Below are 12,660 nucleotides of genomic sequence, written 5' to 3'. Positions count from 1 at the left end.
TTAGATATTTAGTTGATGTTGGTCTCGATCTGTCAAAATTAGTTGGTCAAGTGTTTGATGGACGCAACACAATTGCAAGGAAAGAAGGTGGTGTAAGCAGGGCCGTAACTTGTGGAGGACAGGGGGGCAACTGTCCCCCAGGGAAGCTCCCCGCCGTTCGATGTGGCCTACTTTAAGACAAAATTTTCTTACTCCATATACGATACGAGCATGTATAGAACGGGGCATAACCAACGGCTGAGGGGCATAACCAACTGCCTTGCAGACCGGAAGGAACACAGGCTTCTGGAAGCCATAAAGAGTAAGAGAAAGATGAGAAGAAGGGGCCTTTTTCGAATTTTGCAGGGGACCCAAACAACTTTCTCTGGGGGGCCCAAATATTAATACTTGCCCCAGAAAATTAATCAATTACGGCACTAGACGTAAGGGCAAAGATTGGTACTTCAGAGCATTGTACTTCCACTGTTCGAGTCATACACCAAATTTCGTTATCCACGATCTAAACAAACTTACTGCAATTTGAAACACTACGGGTACTGTTAAAAAGGTTATCAATTTTTCGACTACAGTGTAACAGAAAGAAAATTCGTACAAAATATTTATCTTTTGTGTGAAGTACGGTGGGACTCAAAGCATAGAAGTACTATTTGTTATTTTTATGTTCTTTTCAAAACCTTAATTCTCATTGTGAATGCACCATACAAACACTGGCTTCAGGTACTGATATCAATGCGAAAATACGTGAATGTGCTGATATTTTGCTGAGCTCTCTGTCAACATCTCTCTACTTAGCTTGCTTACATACTGCTCCAAAATACAGCTCTATATTCGAATCTGTTACCGTTGCTTTCCAAGCAGTAGGCCATCAATGGAACTGCACAACCTGGCAAGTCATACTGACGAACTTTCATTTATCGTGGGGCCTCACAGGTCTGAAGCAGCTGAAACATTTCGGAGTATAATGGCAGAAGTTATAGAAACTGCAAAAAGGCTTGGTTGTTAAATGAAATCTCCACGATAACATAGATCAAAACATTGCTAGCACTCGTTAAGAGTACTTTCATACATGTATATTCATTTTTGTTCCTAATCTCTATTCAATTATTTTATATTTGCAACAACATGAACAACACGAAAATTCTCATGAAACATTCAAAAATCTAACAGATGAGATAGGATATTCTTATTACATAAAACTTTCAATCCAGAAGCTCAATTTTGGCTTCAAATATGGTACAATAGGAATTTCAATGAAACATATGTTGATTATCTTTCACACATCCAGGACATTTCTCCACGAATTGCAAAAGCAATTATATGTCACTTTCTGAGCAATTACTTGTACAGCAGAAAGATCTTTCAGTACTTTGAAATGAACAAAAATGTGTTTGCCATCAACAATGATCCAAGAAAGTTAGGATAGTTTCTGTTTCGAGCGTACACTGGGAGGGTATGAACAGAGAAAATAGCGATTTTGTTCAAAAGGCAATAACAAATGTTGGTTTAAAGACCCCACAAAAATTGCAGTTTTCTTGAATGTGGACGTCCAAAATCAGTTTCTTCACCTCTTTGTGTTTCGTATATAAAATTATACGCATGGTGTATCAACTACCAGTAGCTTAGGTCTGTTATCTTCAAATTAATTTCTAGCCGCTGTATATGCATATAAATATCTGGATTTTAATCATCAGTCTGTATTTAATATTTGAACTTATAGAAGACTGTATAAATATAATATAAGAATATCGAATTCAGTTCCCACTCGTAACTGTATAAAATATATTTTGTTCCTAATTTTCAGACTTCACTATTTCTTAGAGTTATTATCGTTCTTATATTATAGATATTAAGCTCCCAAGTTTCAAAATTACATTATGTGGGAAAACAGTTAAGATAATTCATTCTCTGTAGCCTGAGTGCTAGAGCCAGAGACAAATACAGAAGGACTCCAGAGGGAATTTCTGTTCTCATTAATAAAAGCTGTCAATTTATTATATGCTGAAGCACTGATACGCTTAAACCATTACTACGCTCATTCAATAATGATTTCGATGATTCTGAAAGAAACACGCACTGATCAAATTTTACATCTCAATCCCAAATAACAAGCTATAAAATCCCATAATCCTAAAAAAAGTGCAAGGAAAATCCACCTTTCTTTTCTCCCAAAGGGTTTAAATTCCTAAGACAAATGAAACAACTTGCCCATTGGTTATGTCCTTTAGGCTAAAGAACACAGATGATTAGTAAAAATGAACGATTGTAAAATTAATTTTTGTGTTCTCCCACTAAGAGTCGAACCCAGGATTACGTACAACAAAAGCAGTTGCACTAGCAATAGAACAACAAAGAGAAGTCCAGCATTTTCCGAGTGATAACTTATTTGGTTTCTGTCTTCGTTGAAACTTGAGAAAATAACTTACGTGTGAACCAATAAAAGTACATTTAAAAAGTAATCGTAATTCGAATTCTACATTCACTTACAACGATATAATAATAATATAAGGAGTGGGACTCGAATCCAGAATGTACCATGTCGACGGGTTAACGATTATGCTACCCAGTCTGCTTATATAGCGTCCATACACTCTCTCATTTTTGAAGGCGGTGTTCTTCCAATAAGATCACATAGCTTGTATTTCCCTTTTCCTTTCTGGGACTTAACTCTATATCCATCCATAGGATCATATGCTATAATCAATGCTCACCATAGAGTATAAATTAAGAGTAATAATCATTCAAATTTGCGATAATTATTTACCCATTCAAGAGGAAGAGATGAAGCACCCAAACGTTTAGGGATACATACATTGTTCCTATACATTCGTATCAAATATTTATTCTCGGCAATTTTCAAAATTTAAGAGACAGTTTTATGCATCCGCTTCAAAATTGAAATGGATAAAACAACGTAACCATGCCGACATCAAGACGGCGGGGCAAGGTAACCTTCCGGAATTTATTATGGCAATTAGATTTTCGTGGCTCGGGGCAAGACACTCCTAAACGTTTAGCTGACTCAGTTGTAGAGCATAAAGCTTAGGAAACACCACTTTTGTCTTCTGGAATACAGGTCAAAAATGCACTAACCGTATGAGACTTCACAGTGGTTCTTGGAAAAAGTCATTCAGAGCGGTGATCACTTACTATATTATAAGTCTATAAAAAATTTGGCTTTATATAACTTCCCTTAAATACGTAAAAGAAAATACAATTTCTCTTTAAAAAATATTATACTTTATTTTCTATTTCTTTCTTTTCAGGAATGAATTTTATTTGTGTATAGTACAAATACAAACGTGTAATCAAAATCCCATTGTTATATATACATGCCTATGCACGTGAAAACATTGTATATGAGGCCTTATCCATAGTTTATATTTCAGTATTTATAACAAATTCTCCATATAGTTACGTTGGCGTGTAACATTTAACTGTGACAATTTATAATAATAGCAATATTCATTTACAAATTCGAAGTATATGTTGCAATTTATTAATTTACTCACTTATTCGTTAATACTGAAACTTTCATTCTCAATACATTAAGTTGTGCACCATCAAGCTCTGTGTTTTTTGTATAGCTAATGTAATTTTTTTTCAAAGCGTCACGGCGACATTCAGAAAAAGATTCAAAAAAGAAAATAGTATTTCCTTATTATAAATTATGTCCGTAGTTAGAATAAGTAAACAAAAGAGTAAAGTTTTAAATTCAAAAGGTTGGCCACAAAGTCCCGTTACCAATTGATAAATGCTAATTTGTATTCTCGTTACCCATTTATAAATGCTAATGTAAGGTTTTCCATAGTTTCAGATTGTATTAACGATGGCTGATACTTAAATTTACAGTATTGAGGAAAGTGTTATTGAAAGTTGTTTGGTGCATGAGAGAGACCACACAGGCAAGACAACTGGCAGAAGTGCATGCAGACTTTCGGACAAGGTTCCAAGATATATTCTCCGAAACAAACACTTTTACGATGGAAACAGAAACTATTCGCCACAGGAGGTGTGAAGGACAAGGAAAGAAGTGGGAGACCGTCCACATAAGAGAAGCATGTCGTTCCTTCGCGCCGTCCGTAGAGAGATCGCCAAAGAAGTCGACGTGTAAGCGATTTGCAAAACTGGGTATGCCCGACGTAATGTTTCCTATCTCAATAAAACTCCTCGAAAGCATTGTTGCTCATGTCATTCATGTAGTTATTTACGTACGTTAAGTGGTTTATATTACTTATTTTCAGCGGTAAAGGGACTTTGTGGTCAGCCTGGAGTAACACTTGTCTAGCAAGGCCTGGTTGATAATATCACGAAACAAACGAAAGCTTCAGCACTTCGTTCCACTTAAATTGATCAGAATATTCTAAAAATAAAAGAACCATTAAAAAAACATTACATGCCTCAAGCAAATTTAATATGAAATTTTCACAACAATATAATTCTATATGCAAATAATTCTGGCAGAACAAGCTATATCAAGCGATCGTTACTGTAGAAACTTCTGGTAATATGTCATCTTCAATTTTTCTTATGTTACCATCGAGTTTATTCTTTTCCTTATCTTTATATTGATCAATGAATCCTCTTTCATGAGATGTGCTTCCGGAACACTAACAGATAAGAAATTGCCTGACAATTTTATTTCATCGTATGATTTTGACAGCTGTTCTATTGGACCCTGGAAAGAAAATCTCCTTCCATCAACATTTATGGTGATTTCACACTCAAACCAATACATTGTTTGTCTTTCGTCTGCATCTTGTACAAAGAAAACAAAAAGGTTTGACGAATCCTTTTTGTATTGATAAATAAACTTATGAGATATGTCGAAACTCAAAATAACCAGAGAATTTTTCAAAATAGATTCAGAACCCCATTCTATGGTTCCTTGGACTGGAGTTTCCATGGTAACGTACTCTGACGTGACATCAGCATGCTCTTCTTGTAGATGAGATATTACTGTAGAAATATTTACTGAAAAATCACAATCTTCTGCAGGACATTTAAACGGATTGTAGAGACAAATTACTTTATGGCGTGGGATACCATCAAGTTTGATCCATTCACAGCAACCACGTTTCCTATTTCGACATGGCAACCGTGCAGAATTGAGCACAGAATCCATGAGTTTAATTCTTCTTGTCATAAATTGTGATCGACATTGAGGGCAGCTGGATAGCTTTCTTCGGCAAGTGTAACAGACATGGTGTCCGTTCAGACAAATATTCACTGATGTTGTCACGTGTTCAAAACAAACTGGACATTCCAGTTCCCCCCAGAGGTTTTCATCTTCCATCGTTTCCAACAGGATTCTTCTAGTAAAAAATCAAGAAAAAGAGTTAATGTATTTCATATAAATATAGATATATTGCATAGATAGATTATAGATTTTAGTATCATTCTATAGTTTGTTCTATATAGTTGGTACAAATTAAGGGGCCCCGTTTCCCGCTATGCAACTTTAGTAGTAAGAGAATTAGTAACAGTGGTGATCTTGTGACAAGTCACATTTGTGAAAAATCAAATTTTAATGTTATAAGCTAAGAGAGCAAAGCTTCATACAGCTTCAGATAGTTGGGTGCATATACCATTTTCCTTGAACTTGTATCTATAAAAAGTAATTTTTAGGAATGTGGTTTCCCTCAAGAGATCTCACTGGTTAGTGGAGATGCAAGGGCTCGGGAAAAAACCGGATTTTTGAAAAAAAACTCGTTTTTTTCTGCTTCGCTTTTTTGCTTGGGAAATTTTGGGCTTTTTTTTCAAAATTCTGCTTTAAATTGATAAAGCAGACTTTGTTTCGCTTCTCTATAACACAAGAAGTCATTTAATTAGTGGTTGATGCCGATATTTATATAAAACCTCGAAAATAAATCATGAATTTCGAAAATATATTTTAAACAATTTTACTCCAACAATTTTGCATTATGAATTCCAAAGGATTAACCAATGTATATAATAAAAAATAACCTCCTCTATACAAAAGTAAGCAGAGTTGGCAAGAACCATGGTTGTTTCTGAAAATGCCAAAAACCTGTTTTTGAAGGGCAGTTTAAACCAGGCTTTTTTGGGGTTAAAACCAGTTTTTTTTTATTTAGATATTTTGCTTTACGTATTTATATTACATATTCACAGAAATAAGTTTGTTTCGCCTTGCTGTTATTATGCAACAACGGGGTTATGCTGGAAGAGCTCCCATAAGCTTAAAGAGGTCCGGTCAGTATATTTCTTAAATTGAGAAACTCCCGCCCTAGCCATCGGGAAAATCCCGTCATTATTTTAAACGTAAAACAATAACGGGAAAAGGTCAACGTATTATAATCAGTACGCTAAATTGAGGTATTAAATTACAAATTTAGTATGTAGATAGCATTGAAAGTCCAATCTAAGCTAATGTTGGAAGCTACGTAGGCAATCGATAAACTTTACCAATTTCAATCAATATATTTAAACAACCTTGGCTTCTTTATAAAACAACAGGCATGCAGAAATATATAATTTGGTTTCGTTTCGTATGTTTAGGCTTAACATCCTTACGTAATACCGAGGTTATCAAGGAGAAGACTTTCGCTTATAGTGACATCCGAAACGCTACTTGGTTTACACATGAAAGAAGGGTTGTGATTCGACCTGGGACACAGAATTGAACATGGGACACCTTGATTAAAAGGTGAAAAGGAAATAAAACTAATGCAGATGGTTTGACATGTGGAAACGTCACCATGAAGTTCACACGATTCGCATTTTTGTTCTTTACATTTTTGGGGGGTTTAAACCAGTTATTTAAAAAAACAGCTGGTGTAAACGAGCCAACTCTAAAAGTAAAAACTTCTTTTAAAAAAATGTACAAATAACTAGCAAAATTGTATGTAGTATTTTTACTTCAAAATATTTCATACCCTCTTTTTGAAACAAAATAAAATTAAAATAAAACATAAGAGAAATACTTAGATTTATATGATACAATTAAAGGTTGCACATCTGGAACTTTTGGTTCTGTATATTCTTGAAATTCTACAGTTAAGTTTTTTATAACCACCATCAAGGGCGCAAATCAGGGGGAGCAAGGGGGCACTCACCCACCCCTAGAGGAAAATGTACTTCAGAATATCGAAAATCCAATAGAATTTTTACATTAGTTACAGCAAAATTTGAAAATATTTTTGAAACGTCTCTTATACTTGCCCCTCCCCCTTGGAAACCACAACATGGGCGTCCTTGACCACCATCACGGTTTACCCAGTCCTCAAGTTTTCTGAATTTTTAACAAGAGGGATTCAACTTATCATTACGGAACTCCCCTCAAAAAAGGACTACGGAATATATTTAAGTTAAGCTAAATACAACTGCACAACAAACATGACTGAGTGGTTGGCTTTTGTGCTTCTATCGGGAAGTCCGGGATTCAACCCAGCATTGACAATTCTGACAAAGCTTTCCTTCATTCTATCTGTGAATGTAGAAATAGTGCGTGTACTGGCCGACTAGGAGTGTAGGAGTTGGCTGACTTCCTTTCTTATTGTTTTTAAATCGTTATTATTACTAATTACCAGTAGTGAAGGTTAGGGAGTCGGTTTTTTGGACTGAAGCCTGTTCCACAAAGTTGCAGAATGTCTAAAACGAACGAAATATCTATTAGTTATGAGTTTACTCATAAACTTTAAGCTCCCGTGAAATAAAAATTACGAATGTTTAGAAAAAGTAAACATTAGTAGTAAGAAAACCCTCCCAAAATATTTTTTTAAAATTCGCCATTGATTCTCATTGTCAGTATAAAATGATCTTCAAGGTTGTATCCGGAAGATTATTGCTAAACACATAAACGAAACGAAATATTAGTTATGCCTGTACTCATAAACTTCAAGCACCTCCCAAATAAAATTAGGACTTTTTAGAAAACGAAACAATCAGAGAAACCCCTCCCAAAGTACTTTTCTAAATCCGCTATTGATTATTTGTATAAATTGGTATTCAAGGTTGTATCCGGAAAATTATTGCTAAATCATTGCACAACTACAGTATAACAGAAATGTGGAAGTACGGTTTGATGGACATATTGAAAAACGTATGCTTTGACGGATATATAGAAAAACGTAAGTTTAACTTTTGTGCTAGAAGCTAGAGTACTAAGCTCTCAGAAATGAAACACGGATGACAAACTAAAATGATATAGAAAAGAAAAAAGTCTATACCTCAAAAGTTAAAATAAATTTAAATAGCCTGTAAAATTGCCCTCAAATACTACATTCTTCATGTTAGCTTTAATTCGTAAAACATGTGCTCCATCCATCTTGATGATGATTTACAGAGCTAAATATCGCATTTAGGTCATGAAATTTGTATCTAACTATAGAATATACTAAAAGAAAGCTATTTGGATAGAAAAATCATGAAAATGAAAAAAGCCAAAATTTCCAAAATTCTCGTTTTTTTTCAAAAAGCCAGCTTTTTATGTGAAAAAAACCATCGATTCAAAAAGCCGGCTTTTTTGCATCTCTACTGATTAGTAACTTTTTAAAAAACAATTTTCTATTTATTTATCAATTTTCGAGTTATAATCTTCGTGACTAATTAACTCTAGATCTATTAAAATTTACAAATATTACAAGAATAACGATGAGAAAAGAAGTGGAAGAAAATTGGCAGAACATGTACAGAGCTGTTGTAAAGTTCTTGCTATAAAACGCTTATAACTTGTTTTAAAGATAACGATATTGCAGTGAAATAAATTTTAAATTATGCGATGATCTATAAATTTTTGGTTGGCAAAACTTCCACAATGAGGATGGCAACACTAGTGACAACAAAGATCATGAAAACGAAGACGGTACAAGAGAAAGCACAGTATGTGTGTGTGTTGTTATGTAGAAGTGAAATCAGATGTGTTACTGTAGCGAAACTTCAGACGAGTGTACAAAATGGTACCTCCTGGATGTCAACAGCATATAGAGCTGACACAGTAAGTTTCAGGCTACCAAGCTGCCGTGTCGTGACAAAACGCTGTAACTTTGGCGAAGAAGTTTTGCGAAAATGAGCCTTAAAGTTTTCATCCGAAAATGTGATCTGTATCGTGTAGAACCAGTGTAACTAGGCAACAATGGTCAACCAATCAATTTTCACCAAATTTAATCACACAACATGCATTTACGTAACATTACATGTAACCACGTGTTTCCAAAATCAAGATACACTATTTCTACACGATACAGATCACATTTTTGGATGAAAACTTTAAGGCTCATTTTCGCAAAACTTCTTCGCCAAAGTTACAGCGTTTTGTCACGACACGGCAGGAAGAGTGTTTGATATGCAAAGAAATGGTCGGTCTCCTGTGAACCCAAATACGGTGCGAAGGGTTGCCGACAGCCTGGAGAAACGGATTCCGTGGTGGTAGCTGGAAATATTGTTATAAGCGTATTTTTGAATCTACACGGTGAAATTACTGCACAACATGCTATTATTTCTATAATTTTTCCTGGCTCGTATATTATTAGTGGGCACTAATTTCTCTCCAGCTCATCGAATAAATTAATTTCGGCGTGCGCTTTGGTGTAAATAACCTTACAGGAAGACGTTGGTTCGTTCCATAGATCAAGGTTGAATGTAGTAATATTTGGCTTACAGTTTTTAATGGCAGGATAGTGTAGAGGTAATATAATGGGCTTACGAGAAGTACAACTACGTCATAGGTTCACACCCTGTTCAAATCAAAGGTTATTTAGAAATTGGCCATAAAGAATCAAAGAGGACTCCTCATACTAAACGAGTAATCCTCAAGAATGTGGAAAAAACACCTGCTTCACGATAGAGCCTATCAGTGTTTACGAACGTTAATTGGGAACGCCCAAATAGTAACTATGGGAGTTACCAAGACAATTCGAAGTACTTCACTGATCTATACGAGCGACTTTTCATATCATTGTACATAGAAAGAAACACTATACCATTTATTAAAAAGTTTTGAGTAGATTAATCGGTGGAGTATCGATATCATGCTAGACTTCCTAATGGAAAATCTCGATTCGATTCTCCATCAGGTAGTATCTTTTTTCGCATAAAGTAATGATGTCAAAGAAAAATTCATGTGCGGTTGAACTTGCTAGGCATCACTGTCGAGAATCAGAGTAAACAATGAATGCGTTCATCATCATTCAGTATAATGATAAATAGTTCTCATGCTTATATTCATCTCTCTTAATCCTTTTCCTCTCTCTCTCTCTCTATCTCTTGAAATTTTCTTGTCTTACGATCTTTCTCTTCTCTCTCTCTTCTTTGTGGTGGACAAACACCGTGTGCGTGGGTTTTCTCGGGGTTCTCCCGTTTCCTCCCACTTTCTTCATTCCACCATTTCATTCATTACTCATCATCACCGTCTCCTTTAGCCTAACCGGCATAACCGTGGGACGTAAAACTCAAAGATTTCATTTCATTTTTCTCTCTCTCTCTCACACACACACACACACACACACACACTCACACACTTTAAGTGCAGTTGCGTTTTCCAGAGTTTAAACCGAGCCAGGTCTAAGGGCCTGGTGACTAACCATGTAATTAATTGCGAATTTCGACGTCGTGTTTTCCATGCTCTCGGGATAACATCTGCAGTGCTGGTCACTTCAGAAAGAAATACTGTTTAAACGCATGGAAATAAGTAAAATCATTTTTATCCTCCGGGTTACCGAGTCTCGATCGAATGACCGAGGCACTACGGGTTCGAATCTCTGACTCAATGGTGGTCTATAAGCAAACCCACATCACCCGACTGACGCGATGACATGTTATAGCTCTAGCGTGTTCATTCTATTTTGTGCGAGTTACAGACTTATATCCGCAATAGGGGAAATCTAGAATGGATGTTCGTAACAGATAAATAACCAGAGAAAATGGCCCCCATTTTAGGTATTTCAAGAGAAGGTTTTATTTATATTAGTTTGACACAAAATTCGTTTCGATCTTATAATTCGAGGTGTTTTATTCACGTCTGAAATGTTAAAAATGCAAGATTTGCTACATCTATAATTAACATCCAATTTTCCTTTCGAACATTTATAACTTTTCATTATGATACATTTGAACTTTTAATATAGGGTGTTTCTGATAGACGTTTAGCAGTAAAATAGCACTCACTCAATTTTTCTTTCTTTCTTTCTTTCTTTCGTTCTTGTTCTTTATCTTCTTTTTGTTGCTATTCAGTTGCTACTAGTTGTCCGGAATGAGAGGTATGACCTACGCTACCTACTGGGTTTATTATAATGCATTTCGGATCAGTACGTTCAACGAATGCTACTGAATTGGGAACCGAACCACGCAGAAGGAAAGCATGAGTGTTAAACTTTTGACATTATCTTAAAATCAGCCACCTTGAAATGGCAGAAACTTTTATAAGTGGGAACCCTATTATGTGATATATCAAATGGGACTGAAACTTTTCCAGGAATCAAGTGATGAATATTTTATGGTCTAGAACAAACCGGTGCAAAGTTTTAACCGATTTTTTGCACTTACCTGGAGATAACACTCTGAGCAATGTGTGCGTGTCTAACTGACCAATGTTACAGCAATTGTTCAACGTGCCCTCCCTCTTGAGCAATCGTGAAATGTAGCCGCTGCTGCCAGTCAGCCATTACCTGCCCTGCATGTCCTCAGGAATTCTGCCAAACACGTCAATTATCCTGCGTTGGAGGTTGTTATTGTTTCTGATCTTGGTAGTACACACAACGGGTTTCACGTAGTCCCACAGAATAACATCAATGGAACGTGGTCTAGGGAATGTGGTGGCCATTTTACAAGTCCTCGCCTTCCTATTCATCTCTGTGGGAATTGCTTATTGACGCACTCACGAGCATATAATCCGAAATCAGGTGGTGCACCGTCATGTTGATAGAATAAAAGGAAGGAGCCATCCTCTAATGCGACGTACCGCAGGACCTCCTCCTGAAGCATGTTACGGTAGGTAATTGCATTTAGATTGACCTCGATGAAGATGAGTACACTACACGGGTACCCCACACACCACACCACACCATCACTTCATCAGAGCCAACGACCCTAAGATCATAGTACCAGTGTGGATTGTTGTCACATCAATATCGGTGACTTGCTTGTTCACCTCACCTGGTATAAAAAATTGCCTTGTCGGAGAACAGCACATCATATGCGAATCGAGGATTCTGCCTGATTTGTACCGCAGCACAATCACAGAATTCGACTCGGTGGTCTGCATCATCCTTGGTTAGATGTTGGAATAGCTGCATCGTGTATGAGTGCCACTATGCACATATACGGTTTTCAAGATGGACGTACGAGATACACAACATCCTTGGGCTAGGCGACAGATACTGCGGGTGGGACTTTTCGCAAATGATACCAACACGGCAGTGGATATCGCTTCGTCCGTCGCTATGAGAGGCCTGAATGCTTTTGATTTCTTTTCCACCGACCTGGTTTCCCTAAATTTCATTATAACTTTCTACACTGCATTATGGAAAATGGGCTTTCGTTCTGGGTGACGAGCATTGAAATCGTCTGCAATGTGTCTACTGCTGCGCTCTTCTGAGATCAACACGATCTCTATTCGCTCATCCCTTGTTTGTACCATTCCACGTTACGCAACCTGAAACAAAAGAAAATCGGTTAGAACTTTGCAACAGTTGTCGTAGAGCTAAA

The 12,660-nt window shown here is 36.4% G+C and overlaps 1 protein-coding gene across 1 annotated transcript; it reads right to left on the bottom strand.

Annotated features, from left to right (window-relative positions):
• Positions 1-4,525: 4,525 nt before the first annotated feature.
• LOC145682231 (E3 ubiquitin-protein ligase Siah1-like) lies at positions 4,526-11,776 on the bottom strand. The gene is made up of 2 exons (XM_081753814.1): positions 11,622-11,776; positions 4,526-5,312 (listed from the first exon to the last, which is right to left on the bottom strand). The coding sequence occupies exons 1-2, from the start codon at positions 11,774-11,776 to the stop codon at positions 4,526-4,528; spliced, it is 942 nt and encodes a 313-aa protein (XP_081609940.1).
• Positions 11,777-12,660: the final 884 nt, after the last annotated feature.

The sequence above is a fragment of the Thermobia domestica genome, chromosome 3 (genome assembly GCF_964235325.1).
Source record: "Thermobia domestica chromosome 3, izTheDome1.hap1.1, whole genome shotgun sequence".
Lineage (NCBI taxonomy): Eukaryota > Metazoa > Arthropoda > Insecta > Zygentoma > Lepismatidae > Thermobia > Thermobia domestica.
Note: the sequence above shows the minus strand (reverse complement) of the source record. Positions and strands in the feature narration are given on the sequence as shown.